The sequence below is a fragment of the Battus philenor genome, unplaced genomic scaffold (genome assembly GCF_028537555.1).
Source record: "Battus philenor isolate CCGP_79_NKW_IND1 unplaced genomic scaffold, ilBatPhil1.0.hap1 SCAF_20, whole genome shotgun sequence".
Taxonomy (NCBI): Eukaryota; Metazoa; Arthropoda; class Insecta; order Lepidoptera; family Papilionidae; genus Battus; species Battus philenor.
This window is the reverse complement of record NW_027181683.1, coordinates 1,230,550-1,244,929: the sequence shown is the minus strand read 5'-3', so window position 1 is coordinate 1,244,929 and position 14,380 is coordinate 1,230,550. Positions and strand designations below refer to the sequence as shown.

The window sequence follows — 14,380 nt, the reverse complement described above, 5'->3', positions numbered from 1 at the left end:
AGCACGAGGGATCCTCCTTGAGCTCAAACCTATGATATACTCAAAGAATCACCCGTGCCCCGTGCATGCTAACCAGTTTCATTCCTAAGGCTACACATACCAACTGATTGTAAGTAACTAATTGCAGGAAAAATGTCGGATATAATGACCCACAACCTGTTCAACTTGTACAACGCTCCTGATGGGTTCTGTTTCGACTTCCTCTGCAGCGATGAGCCCATCATCGATGATCCTGACAGTCACGTATACAACGCTGATACCCGGGTAAGAAATACGATACAGTGGTATTTACCAAACCTCAATGCAACAGTTAAACCACCTTTCTTACATATTTTATTGTATTTTTGCTGAAAAATTTAATTACAACGAGATGAGCAACGGATGGCCGCTGGGTCCGCATCTCAAGGGGCGACCACAAGCCAGCAGATGCTGCAAGGGCAAGTCCTCCACTAGATGGATCGAAATTAAGGCTTCAGGAAGTACCTGGATGTGGAAATGTTTATCGGTAGACATGATGACGGGACCGCTTTGTTATACAATCTTGGTGAATGATACGGCATTTGCTAGCGACAGCTGTTGGGGCAGTAAGATTCTCTACTGGCGACCACAAGTCGGTAAACGCGGAGTGGTTACGCCCACCACTAGGTAGACTAATATTATAGTCAAGAGGTAAGTCGCAAAATGTGATATTTGAGTGATCATCTATCTATGATTATTATCAGGACATCAAAGAACCTCGTAGAGTCGATACAGAAGGTCTATTTTCGAAAGTGGACCTTACTAAACTGACAAAAACTAAATTAGAACTAATTCATCGAAGTTAATCTCAAAGTAATTGTTTTATTTCACCCAATCGAATAAATTCCGTTTATTTAAATCTATTTAAAAGTTTTATTTCTATGAAGTCGAGGGAAAAAAGTAATTCAAACGCAATTGATTACCTTTGCGTGAGATTCATAATGATTTTAACGAATAACGTAATCTCTGTTACGGGTAAAACACGAACTTTATCTTTGTAGCATTATAGATGATCAGACAATTATATTATTTGCAATAATTAAACCAGAAAAACTAACGTTCAATGGTTTTAAAAAAACAATGACAAATCTATTTATAATCAATCTGAGTGATGACCTCTATTATATTTTTTACAGAAATGAATTGCAGGAAAAATTTTAATAGCGCTAAATCCATGAAATAAATTTAAATAAAATTATGTTCATCACTAATAATTTTTAGTAAAGAAACTAATTATTTTATTATGGTTCTCACTTATATTTAAATTCATTCTTGACAATATTTAAGATTTAATAGAATCAGGCGTTACCTTGCGGAAGTCCATCCTAAGTAAGAAAAGGTCCAATATTTAGCCACTTCCGCAAATGCAGTGGTAGTTGTGCAACAAAGTGCACCGCCCGCCAGCCCGCTGATAAATGCGTATGCGGCATACAATGCGAATTACACAACCGCCACCGTCAAATCACTTAACACGTGTTTCACCCCTCCACGGTGTATCTTCAGGAGTTATGTTACATCGATTAGTGCCAAACACAGATTCTTATTATAATATTAATATTTAGAATGCCAAAAAACTCTTTTCAAATATTTATACCAAAAGAGCTAGAGTTCAAAATATATTTTTTTAATCAACGCCCATCCAATCAACTTCGGCGATGGAATTCATTTAAATTCTTAGCTGACTTTGTCTTGAAAATGGCAATATTAGTACCATATTTTAATTCTCTGAGTCTTATGGTTTCAGAAATATCGTGATGAGTGAATACAAAGGTGTCTAATTCTTCAGGAGCTCAGGGAACATTTAGTTCGCGAAGCACGCAAAAGACAGCTAGTATATAAAGAAATGAATCAACATTTTCTTTCAATGTCATTACATATGAATGTCTTTACCGGTTTTATTTATTTTTAATAAGTTATAATTTTTTGGAGAATAAGATGAATATATATACTGCGCAGAAACTTCAGAAAATATATTGACCATAAAACTTTTGCACAACAGTGAGTTTGACACTGCACTCGCTAAAAATTTATATTGTCGTTTAACAAAGGCAGTATTTCTTAAATCTTTACCAAGGATAACTTTATTTAATTCTTCTTGTTTTTCTTTTCTAACTGCAAGGCAAAGGGCTCCCCCATAGGTCCCCAATGGTGATCAGTACTGCGCTTCCCGCATGCAAGGACATCTCGCAATTTTTTATTTATTTCACATTTAATCTATAAATAATGTGATCATTCTTAAATGTGTTATTTTAACGCGTTCACTGCGGCTTGAGGTCGATTCAGCCTCATGGTAGACTTTGCACTGGTGCGGCGCGTAAAACTCGTGTTTTCTCTCTAGTGCGGCGGCTGTTTACACTCAACCGTATGAGGTATGACAAAGACAAATATAGCTTTCTTTATGTCTGCGAAGCATTGACTCAATATTGTAAAAAAATATTGATGAACATGAGGCAGAAAAGGCCTCAACCGCACTACTAGGAAGTTCAGCTTGAGGCTGATTCGACCTCAGCCGCACCAGCTGAAAGTTCTTCAAAATTGGGCCCGCAGTGAACGTGTTAATAACTTATTTGCGTCAGGCCAATGAACTCGAGGAGTACAAAGACTGAAGGAGAATATATATTTCCACCCCCACCGTATATATATATATGTATGATAAGTCCAAAAAATATAACTTTTCAGAAAAGACGAAATACTAAATATTGGTTATACCTCAAATATCTTGGCTGCATTACCAGTGAAAATTTTTACAAGAACATAATTGTATCTATTCTTATCATGTCCAAAAGTAATAAAGTTTGTATTTATATCGTATGGTTTACAATATCTTTTTTATTCTTATTTGTATTTTACTTATTTGGAGAAAACAAAATAACTTCGTCTATCTTCGCCATATTTAGCCAGAGAATTATGACAAAAAAATTGACAAAGTATATTAGAACTCGTATATTCCAAATATTTAAAAACACGAATAACATATTAGTTAGTCATATTAAAAAACTTTTCGGTAATGGTTTTGAAACAGTTTCTTTTTTAAAAAAGGACCTTCTGTGATGCTTTTCCTATGGATATCATCAAGGATCCTGCAGCTGTAGCTTACAGAGATCATTCAGGTCAAGGTTTATTTATTTATATTATCAACTACTCAAGATTACTTAAAGTGACCACATTCTTAATATGAAATTAGAACGATAGACACCAGTGCAAGGTTTTCTTCAAAGTTCGCCATGAAGACTGGTCCTGCACTGCATCTTGTGCTATCCTGCAACCTTAACTATGTCATCGGTCCATCTAGTTTACAGCCTTCCCCAACAGCCATTGATTGCACGAGTGATGAGTCCCATGCTGCAACTTCAGACGAAAAATACTTAAAGCTATGTCGGTGATCGAAGTTCATCTGTGGGTCTTATTATTTCTGATTGGATTTCGCAGCAAAACATATCCATTGATCTCTGGGTGATGTGAACACGTATCCGTATGTCATCACCGGAAACACACTTTGGTCAAAAGTGATTTCGGAGCTTCACGAACGATGCCCATCCGAGTTGAATTCGGCGAGTGATCTCTTTATCGAAGTTGGATTTACCAAACTTGATGATTTGTCCTAGATATATACCAGATTGAACTCCACTATTACAACCTTGAACTTAGCACAAAGATGGTTTTAAACCTGACTTGAGTTGCTTGTTACAATGTTCCCAGGTGAATGACTTCATAGCGCAGATAGAGCGTCAGGCGAAATACTACGACCACGATAACATTATGGTCACCATGGGCGGTGACTTCACCTACCAGAGCGCCGCAAACTGGTTTATGAACATTGACAAACTTATCAAGTAAGTCAATCATATATCCTTTCTCCTCTCCTCATTACTCCAATAACTTCGAAAAATCTAAAGGGTGATTGCTTATAGGTATAAAATCTTTAAAACTCTTATACTTAACCATCTAACAGATTGAGGCGTTATTTTGCGGAAGTCCATCCTAAGTAAGAAAAGGACCAATGTATAGCTACTTCCGCCAACGCAGCAGTAGTCGTGCAATAAAGTGCACCGCCCGCCAGCCCACTGATAAATGCGCATGCAGCAAACAATGCGAATTACACAACTATCACCGTTAAATCTTTCAACACGTGTTTCACCCCTCCACAGGGCATCTTCAGGAGTTATGTTACACCGATTAGTGCCACTACTCTGTGTTTGGGACTGCATTGGCGGAAATAGCTATATATTGGACCTTTTCTTTCTTATACCTAATTCAAATTACCTTATTTAAAGTGATCACTTCAAAATATGTATTTTTCTATTTAATTGCAACATTTCAATAACTTCTGCCAGTCCAAATTCTGCAGAGATTAATAGTATTCTAATATGTAATATTACGAATTTAGAACGCATTTTCTTATCATATTATAACTACATTATTTATTATTTATGAAATTTGTAATGTTTAAACTGACTGCGACTCTTGGCGGTTGTGTAATTCGCATTGCTTGCCGCATACGCATTTATCAGCGGGCTGTCGGGCGGTGCACTTTGTTGCACGACTACCACTGCATATGCGGAAGTGGCTAAATATTTGTCTTTTTCTTACTAACCAATACATTAAACAGACTTATATATACATATACATTTATACGCGTATATAAAATGTATAGTATGTGTTATATGTCTTTATATCGCCATAATTGTATATCTACTACTTGTATATATTGCTACCTAATTTACATCGTTAATACATTTAATTTTAGCCACGTGACTACCCATCCAGCTAACTTGTCAGACGTCAATGTGTTCTATTCGACGCCTTCCTGTTATCTAAAGGCAATCTACATGTATGGCAGACGAGATAAATCTGTATTCACGGAAAAGGTGAGAGGAACATACATATTTATTTATCAATATTAACATAATACTTAACTTAACCTATTAGAATATATGTTTAATATAAACATATGACACCTTATTGCGTTGAGAACATACACTGTTTTTGTATTAAACATAGATTTGTATAAACCAGGTGGATTTTAATAATTGAAAGATAAACACAATGAAAAGTTGGAAAAGTAACACCATTTTGCCCATAGTAATAATAAGGTAATGTTATGGGCACCAGCGTGGGTAGTTCCTTCATTAGGTGAACTTACATAATCAAGGTCGAAGAAAGTCTCTTGGTGTGGGAAGTGCAAGATCAATCATTGTAGCGACTTATGCATTGCGGTGATCATATAATGATTAATATAATGATGATGGGCATCGTGGGCTCCGTAGGCACTTCTTATTTTACAATCAGCGTAATAAACAACTCACGATTTTGAAGGAAAAAGAAAAAGAAGAAGGCACACGCAAGAGTATTGGAGTTGTGTATCTTAAACTTGTCACAATGGGCTTACTTACTTAGTTACCTTGTTTACTTACCACTAAAAACAAGGGTATTATCATTAATTTTAATTATCGAAATTATTGACTTGATTTAAAACAGTAGCTTCAGGATAGTTCTATGCTTCAAGCCATGATGGGAATTCTTCACTTCACCATGCGTGACCAAGTTACAGATGCTTTTTCATCAACATCGTAATTTCAGTCAGAAGCTCTGTACAAATAGATATAGGCTTCCAATAGGCCTACTTGGAAGTGATCAGCATCAGGCATCTTCTGACTTTAATGAGGTCTTCTGACCAGTTTGAGGATGGACGTCCTTCTTTGCGCTTACTGTTCCGTAGTCACGATCGAAAAACTTTAATACGTGCTCATTCCTCTAAAGCAGAGTTCCCCAAACTTTTTTGTGTCGTAGACCCCTTGCCATGTTTTTCCGTGTTAGGTAGACCACCTACTTACCTGATATTGATTTCCTGTAAATTTATTTGTTTGTCCCACATTCGTATTTATAGAGTGATGAATTGAACAAGTCAGTGCAAGGTAGCGAATCTCTGAGGCTGCGACTATTAGGTTTTTACAATTTCAAAATTTATTGCGACCACAAAGCGAATACCAACATCTTACAACTTACACAATTTTATAAACATATATAATATTTTTTTTACTTCATAGGTACTTTTATAAGTAATGTAAATGTTTTGATATTATAAGATAGTATGATGTAAGTAAATAGGTACTATCAGTGTATGTGTTGAGATCCACTATCGTGGACCCCGATTTTCATTTCATGACCCCCAATTTTTTTTTTCGCTAACGTAGACCCCTTGCAGGTTGTCATAGACCCCTAGGGGTCGATATTGACCACTTTGGGAATCACTGCTCTAAAGTTTACTATTTGGAAATCAGTTTGAAAGGAAAATTACCATATGTCGATTTTATATTTCATTATTATGATCATTGATTTTAATTGCATCTAATCAAGAGTTAATTATATCAATATTATTACTAATCAATCATTGCTTAATTTTTTATTGATCGTATAAAAAATAACTTGTTACCGGAAATAATGTAGGAAATGAATTTGTTTGTCAGAGTGATTATTTGCCATACGGCAGCGATTCGACGACATACTGGACCGGATTCTACACGTCACGACCAAGCCTCAAATATCTGGCGAGAAAGACGCATATATTCCTTCAGGTAACCTTCTTATCTTTAATCCTTGATTAAGACGATAAAAATGAACAGTTACTCTTTTTTGCAACTTTCACCAAACTCTCACTATAAAAAGTGTTTGAAAATTGACAATGTACATATATATATGTTTATATATATATATATATATATATATATGTTTATATATATATATACATATATATATATATATGTGGGAGTGAATCACGCAGGCGAATAATAGATGTAAATCTTTTTTCAAACACTTTAATTTTTTCACGTCTTACATAGTTGACATCAACCGCCCGACCGCCATCTTACCCGAGAATGCCCTAATCCATTCATACTCTTCATTCATTCATCAATCAACCGCTCACTTCCTTTACTCTTACGTTCCGTTCCCACACTCGGTCATCCTGACTCATTGACTGTCCTCAGTCAAACGTCTTTCTCTTATACTATTACAAAAATAAATTTAACAAGTTACAGTATACATCTGCTAAAGTGTAAAAAACTAATCTTAAATTATACAACTTCTACAAAATAAATGAAAATAAATGATAACCATCAATGAGGTTATAATTAGATAATTGGCCACCTTTTCATAAAATCTGCAACGGAAAGAGTTTTATTTGGTCCTTCATCGGTAGTATTTACCTTTTCAACTTCGTATCTGTCTTTGCATATAACTCTTGATACACGATATGGTCCCAGAAACTTTGGTTTTAATTTCATAGCTGTTCCGAATTGTGTTCTCTTGATGGCTACTAAATCACCCTTCTTATAAATGATACTCTTCTTTCTCTTCTTATTAAAGTTTCTCCTGTTCTCTTCTTGAATTTGAAAAATTTGTTCCTTTGCCTTTTGTCTCTTTTCTTCTCTATTTTCCATAAAAATATCTCTTCCTTCTTGTAAAAGAAGTTCGCGAAGCTTTATATCTTCTTTGATTTTCATCCTACTTCCAATCATCAACTCGTACGGAGTGCATCCTATACTTCTCTGGAAGGTGCTGTTTAAGTAACGCTGCACTCTATTCACATGCCGATACCACAGGTCTGGTTGCTCAATGCACAACTTTGTGAGGACTGATATAATGGTTCTATGGATTCGCTCGACTTGGCCGTTTCCCCTTGGTACGCCTGTTGTAATCTTGATGTGCTCAATCCCCTCTTCTTCACAGTATTGTTCAAATTCCTGGCCTGTGAAAGCTGTACCACGGTCACTTATAATTCTACTAGGGTTGCCAAAATGCTGCTGATGGATTTTTAATTTGTCTATTGCCTCTTTGCTTGTCGTACTCTTTGTAGGAAAAATCCAGACAAATTTTGTGAAGGCATCCACAATAGTCAATAAATAGTTATACATCTTCTTAGTTTCCGTCATAGGTCCAACATGATCAATATGAATTGTATGTAGAGGTACATCTTCTTTTTCTATAGGATTCAAAAACCCTTCCTGCTTACCTTCCTTCCTGGTAGCCAGTATACAGGGGATACATGTCACAATGTAGTCTTCAATTTTCTTGGGCAAGTCTTTAATATAATAGTCTTTATTAATCAAATCTGTCATCTTTCTTTTACTAAAATGTCCAATTCCATGTACTCTTCTTAATATCTCTGTTTCCATATTCTTAGGTATTACAAGTAGTCTTTGTGCAGTTTTGTAGAGTAAACCATTTTCTACAAAATAATCTGAATATGACTCCAGTTTCAGAATGTCCATGATAGCTTTTAGTCCTTCATCATTTTCTTGTGCTATTTTAATCTGTTCGTGCATCTGCCTTGTAATTATCCCTACATATGGTGGGTTTCGACTTAATGCGTCAACGTGTCTCATTTGGGAGCCAGATCTATGCTCTACCGTGTAGTTGTATTCTTGGAGTAATAAAACCCATCGTGCCACTCGTGTCACCAAGTCCTTCTTACGCAAAGTCATTTGAAAGGCTGCACAGTCAGTCACTATCTTAAAAGGTATACCAAATAAGTATTTTCTAAATTTTTTCACACCTTCAATGACTGCTAGTGCTTCCAGTTCATAACTTGTGTATTTCTTTTCACTCTCTGTTGTCTTTCTACTAGAATAATAAACAGGATGTAACTGTCCATCATCTGAACTCCTCTGCATGAGTATAGCTGAGTGTGCATATTTAGATGCATCTGTGTGTAGTTCTGTAGGTAAATCCGGATGATAAATCTTTAGTACAGGTTGCTGACATAATCTTTGCTTCAGGATGCAAAAAGCTTCTCTCTCTATGTCGGTGAATTGGAATGTTTCATTTTTTCTCAGTAGATCCGTCAGAGGTGATGCTATTGCGGCATAGTCTTGAATGTACTTCCTGAAATATGAGGTTAAACCAACGAAGGAATGCAGTTGTTTTAATGTTTTAGGCTCGGGGAAATTCATGACTGCGTCAGCTTTATCAGACGTAGGTCTCACTGTCCCGTCTTCAATAGTGTGCCCTAGGTAGTCCACACATGTTGTCAACAACTCACATTTTTTCCAGTTAATTTCAAGCCCATATTCACTAGCTGTGTTAAGAACTTCTTTTAATCTTTGTAACCCTTCCTCGTAATTTTCCGATAATATTAATAGATCGTCAATAAATATTAATAAATGTCCTTTGGCAACCAAGTCTCGGAAAATTATATTAATATATCTTGTAAAAATATTTGGGACAAATCGATAACCCAAATGGAGCCCTTAAAAATTCATATTGTCCTGCATGAGTGACAAAAGAAGTATACTTAATAGACTGCTCATCTACTTTTAGGTGGAAAAATGCATTCTTCAGGTCAAGCTTTGAGAAAACTTTGGCCTTAGCTAGCTTATCGATGTGGTCATCTATTACAGGAAGTGGAAATTCATCTTTCACCATCTTACTGTTGATTTTACGGTAGTCTACACAAATCCTTACACCACCATCCTTTTTCTTTACAAGAACAAGTGGGCTACAGTATTCAGAGAAACTAGGTCGTATTATTCCATTATCTAACCACTCGCTAACTTGTTTGTCAACTTCTTTTTCCTCCATCAATGACAATCTTCTCGGACGCTGCGCCACAGGGATATCATCGGTTAATATGATTTTCATTTCGATTGGAGCTTCTTTCATTTTGGTCGGAACATAACTACTGACCAAATGCTCAACTTCTTTTTTCAACCGCGGATCTGTAACCAAACAATTAGGTTGCCCTATCTCGCTAATCGCACAAATTTTATTTAACCATGAATTACTATCTGGTGACATTACTAGTACTGATCCCTTATTGATGATTATCACTGCATTAGATAAAAAATCTTGACCTAAAAGTAAATCGTATGGCATAACGTCGTTAGGCACAATGTGAAACACAGTTTCAAAACGTTGTCCATCTAGTTCAATAATAGTAAAAAACCTTCCGCACGAACTTACGCGCTTTTCACCAAGTCCAGTTAAAGTCACATTTTCACGCTGATACGTCGTTATTCCCAGATCAAAATAAAGTTTTGAAGAAATTAAGTTTAAATCACTACCACTATCAACTAAACAGTTTATATTTCTGCCGCAAATATTAACAATTTTAACAGATTTATTCCTCGTAGCGTTGTTGTTTACATTCGAGTTGACAGCTGTCATGACGTCACTAAACAATGTCTGCTCGTTGCCGCTCATTGGTTGTCGTTTACGGTCACCATTGTTGCTTAGATCGTTTCCGCCATACTCATTCATTTCCCGTGACGTCACGTAGAACTGTTTCCTAGAATGAGCGTTTGTTGCACCTGACCCGCTAGCGCCATTTTGCGTTTGCTGTTGCCTGTTGCACTGCATACCTTTGTGCCCAAACTCGTTACAACGAAAACATTTTAGACCTTTGTTTCGATGAGGGCACGCATCAGATGTATGGTTCATTTCTCCACAGTTAAAACAACGCACAGGCCGCCTGTTCTGGGTCTTATCACGGTGATTCGCACTACTAGAACTTACACTGGATCTTCGGTGTAAATTCTCCTTGTATTTTTCATACAATTTAAGCTTCTCTTTTAATTCAGTATAAGTACTTACGCCGTATAACAAAATTTTGTTACTTTCGTGATCTGTGATGCCTTCTATTATGTATTGTATTGCGATATAATCCGCTAACTTTCCTCGTCTGCCTAATGCCTTCATTTCCAACATATAATCATAGCAATTTTCGTCTTTTTGCTTCTTACGTTTGCTCATGATTTCGTGAATTTCTTTTGCATTTATAGTTTCCGGAAATTCTTTTCCTATAGCCGTCTTGAGTTCATCGTATGTTTTAAATGTTTTCTCGGAGCGCAACCACGCCGCTGCAGTCGAGATCAACGTCCGTCTTGCTAGTAGTAATTTTTGAGCCGATGTTAAATAAAAGATTTCTGCGTTGTCCTCGATGTCTTGCGTCCATTTTGAAACTGGGTAAGTTGGGTCGGTTCCCGAGAATTTCTTTATGGAATCTTCCATGTATAGCAGGTTATGCTGTAATTTGCCTCTGGAGTCTCCTTCGCTCCCGTCTTCGGATGTCATTCTTCTTTATATTTAAATGGGTCGTACTCGTGGTGATTTCTTCGTTATGGAAAATGCGTCGTGTATTAGTCGTCTTCGTGTGGATGATGTGTGGCTAACTGCTGCTCGTTACAAACCTCGTTGATGTCGTTATGCGATGGGGGTTGAGGAATAAAATACCGAAATATCGGCCGTCGTCGTCGTTAATATAACCTCAATCGCCTCGCCGTCGTTGAGTATTCTTACGCCGTACGCGCACTCCTGGTGTTTATTTCTATCCCGGCCGAGCCCCCAAATTGTGGGAGTGAATCACGCAGGCGAATAATAGATGTAAATCTTTTTTCAAACACTTTAATTTTTTCACGTCTTACATAGTTGACATCAACCGCCCGACCGCCATCTTACCCGAGAATGCCCTAATCCATTCATACTCTTCATTCATTCATCAATCAACCGCTCACTTCCTTTACTCTTACGTTCCGTTCCCACATATATATATATAAATATATATCGCAACCTTAGAGAACTGGTAGCCCAGCGATAGAGAACTGAGATTTACGATCGAATGTCGCGCGTTCGATTTTGGGATGCAATCTTATGTTATTCACACTCCGCATTTATTATAAGATTTCCTCTGCTCACGAACAAGTTCCAAGAGTATAAGCAACAGTGTCCTCTGCGTACCATATTACGACAATGCGATCGTCAACCTTCCTGCGAAGCGTGGCGATTATGGTACATCCCTTTTAGATATTTCTGGGGGAGACCTATGCCTTGCAGAGAACGTCGACCGAGAAACGATAAGAGAATTGTAAGATATTGTACATAAAACGTCAATTAAAGCCTACGCAATCTCTGTTGCTCAAATGTAATTTTTAACAAACCATCTAAAATCTATCACCACGCCTGTTCATAAAAAAAAACTTTAGGAATTTTTATAACATAACAATAAAAATTTGCATAATTCAAAAAGGTTCAAAATCTCTGGCGAAATGATAGTATGACAGAGGTTTTAAACCTTTTATCATTGAATCGTGTGTCTCGCGTTTCAGGTGGTGAAGCAGTTGACAGTTATATCCAGGATGGGTGATTCATACGAATTACACCTGCTTCGTCACGCCGTGAGTTTGCTGCTGCATCACGATGCAATAACCGGTTTGTACATGGTTCATAAACCTGTACCTCATATTTTTAATATTCATTATGGCCGCCCCCAGTTCCATTTCAATCATTCAACATTCATTAACATTCGTTAATGGATATACATATGGTGTAAGCAAGCCACATCGCTCATGTAACAGATGGCCAATGGCACCGAAAGGTTCTCGAGGGGTGACCACGACCTGGTAATCGCGGCGTGAGTAGCTTCCCTACATGGTGGGACAGTCCCAGCCGTGGTACCGAACGCCTCGTCGCTCCAACATTTTAGCTCGGGTCCACTAGAATATGACTAAGGTATCCCTTACTTGTAATAAGAAGCAACTAAAACATCAGGTTCGTGGATATTGAGGTTGAGGGCTATCATCGTGTGAAGTGATCTTACTGCGATACCACGAGGATGCTAGAGGAGACCCAGTTTACTCCCGGGATGTGTCTTGGCAGAGTAGTGTGTGGCAGTTATGAGTTTCGTAGATTCAGCGTTCTCTCCAAAGATATTGAAGACAACCACTGAGGGGGTATGATTGGATATGAATCGCAGATAACCTCATCCTTCCCCCAGAAGTGTCTAGTATACGGCCAGATCCCCCCCATACGAAAAAAGAGGTTACATAACGCGCAAAACAGATAGCCAGTGGGGCATTTCTTGGCTTCCCTTTTTTTGGGACCTCTCATCATAGAGCTGGTGTGAAATAGGGACTTTATTAACAAGTGTAAATTAAGTAAGAAAAGGATCAATATTTAGCCACTTCCGCACATGCAGTGTTAGTCGTGCAACAAAGTGGTACTCTGTGTTTGGCACTAATCGGTGTAACATAACTCCTGAAGATGCCCCGTGGAGGGGTGAAACACGTGTTGAGTGAAATAACAGTGGTAGTTGTGTAACTCGCATTGTTTGCCGCATGCGCATTTATCAGCGGGCTGGCGAGCGGTGCACTTTGTTGCACGACTATCACTGCATGTGCGGAAGTGGCTAAATAATGATCCTTTTTTACTTAGGATCATCCGCAAAATAACGCCTGATTCAATTAAATATAAAAGGGTAAATTATTTTTTTTATATTTATTTTATTCTTTTGTGCTTCGTACTCCGTGCTTCATATTGTGTCCAATCTAATTATTTCCCACCGTTAGGATACCAAAAAGACTCCCCCCCCCCCCCGTAGTGGATAAAGATATAGTCAAGTCAGGGCCGCAGGAAGTCACAGGGCAGCACGAGATCGATCACCGTGGTGATGTTTAAGGGATGCTTATGCCCTGCAATAATTTTTATCGCTTGTCATGATGATGAGAGACCGCTGTTTTATGCCAAAAGTGATTAAAATCTAGTTAAACGACTATAATTGCATGCGTTTGTATGCGTAGTTGTAATAAAAATTTGTTTAATATAATATTACGATATTGTCAAACTTTATCATTTACCATAGAATAAAAATAAATATTGATTTCACATAAATTCTATATACTTTTTAGATTAAAAAAAAAACTAACTTCTTATTGTATATACCGTAATGACAGACAACTTATGTATTTAGATACCTGCTATAACTTTTAAGTTACCAAGGTATCCTTAAAATGTATTTTATTATAATACGATTTCGTAATTTCATTCGTCTCTTTAACCAAATACAATATTATTGTGTCAACAGATAAAATATGAAGGTGGTTTAATTAAATATTTGTTTTATCACATTCAAGGCACAAGTCAACAACATGTCACATTGGATTTTATTAGAACATTAACTGACGCTGTGGAGTCTTGCTCTAAGAAAGTTTCACAATATCTCAGGTACGAATATTCATTCCTATATATACAGGATGATCGGTAATAGATGTTTTATTAGTTACGAACTATACACGAGACTTCTTCCGCGTGTAATTTAACAAGAAAGTGGTTTATTTAGTTTTTTGTTTATGAATTTTTCTAAAATAAATGTAGCTAAGTTACTTCCTATTACATTAGCTACCTGGTAATATAGGGTGGGCCAAAAATTTTTGCAAATAGCAACACTTGATTTATCCAAAACCGTGAGAGTAAGGGGCCAACGGCGAGACGGAGCACATCTCGACGATGTAATTTTTAAAAAATAAATTTTAATAAATGATAATTACGGTAAATAAATCATAAACAAAATAGCATTTATACTTTTATTTCT

At 37.0% G+C, this 14,380-nt stretch overlaps 1 protein-coding gene across 1 annotated transcript in view; it reads left to right on the top strand.

Annotated features, from left to right (window-relative positions):
- Window positions 1-14,380, top strand: part of LOC137922942 (lysosomal alpha-mannosidase-like) — a 49,316-nt gene that overhangs the window by 9,616 nt on the left and 25,320 nt on the right. Inside the window, exons 7-12 of the mRNA XM_068766054.1 lie at window positions 128-264; window positions 3,718-3,851; window positions 4,766-4,886; window positions 6,486-6,593; window positions 12,120-12,222; window positions 13,923-14,013. Coding sequence (XP_068622155.1) covers window positions 128-264; window positions 3,718-3,851; window positions 4,766-4,886; window positions 6,486-6,593; window positions 12,120-12,222; window positions 13,923-14,013 — 694 coding nt within the window. The remainder of the gene's footprint in view (window positions 1-127; window positions 265-3,717; window positions 3,852-4,765; window positions 4,887-6,485; window positions 6,594-12,119; window positions 12,223-13,922; window positions 14,014-14,380) is intronic.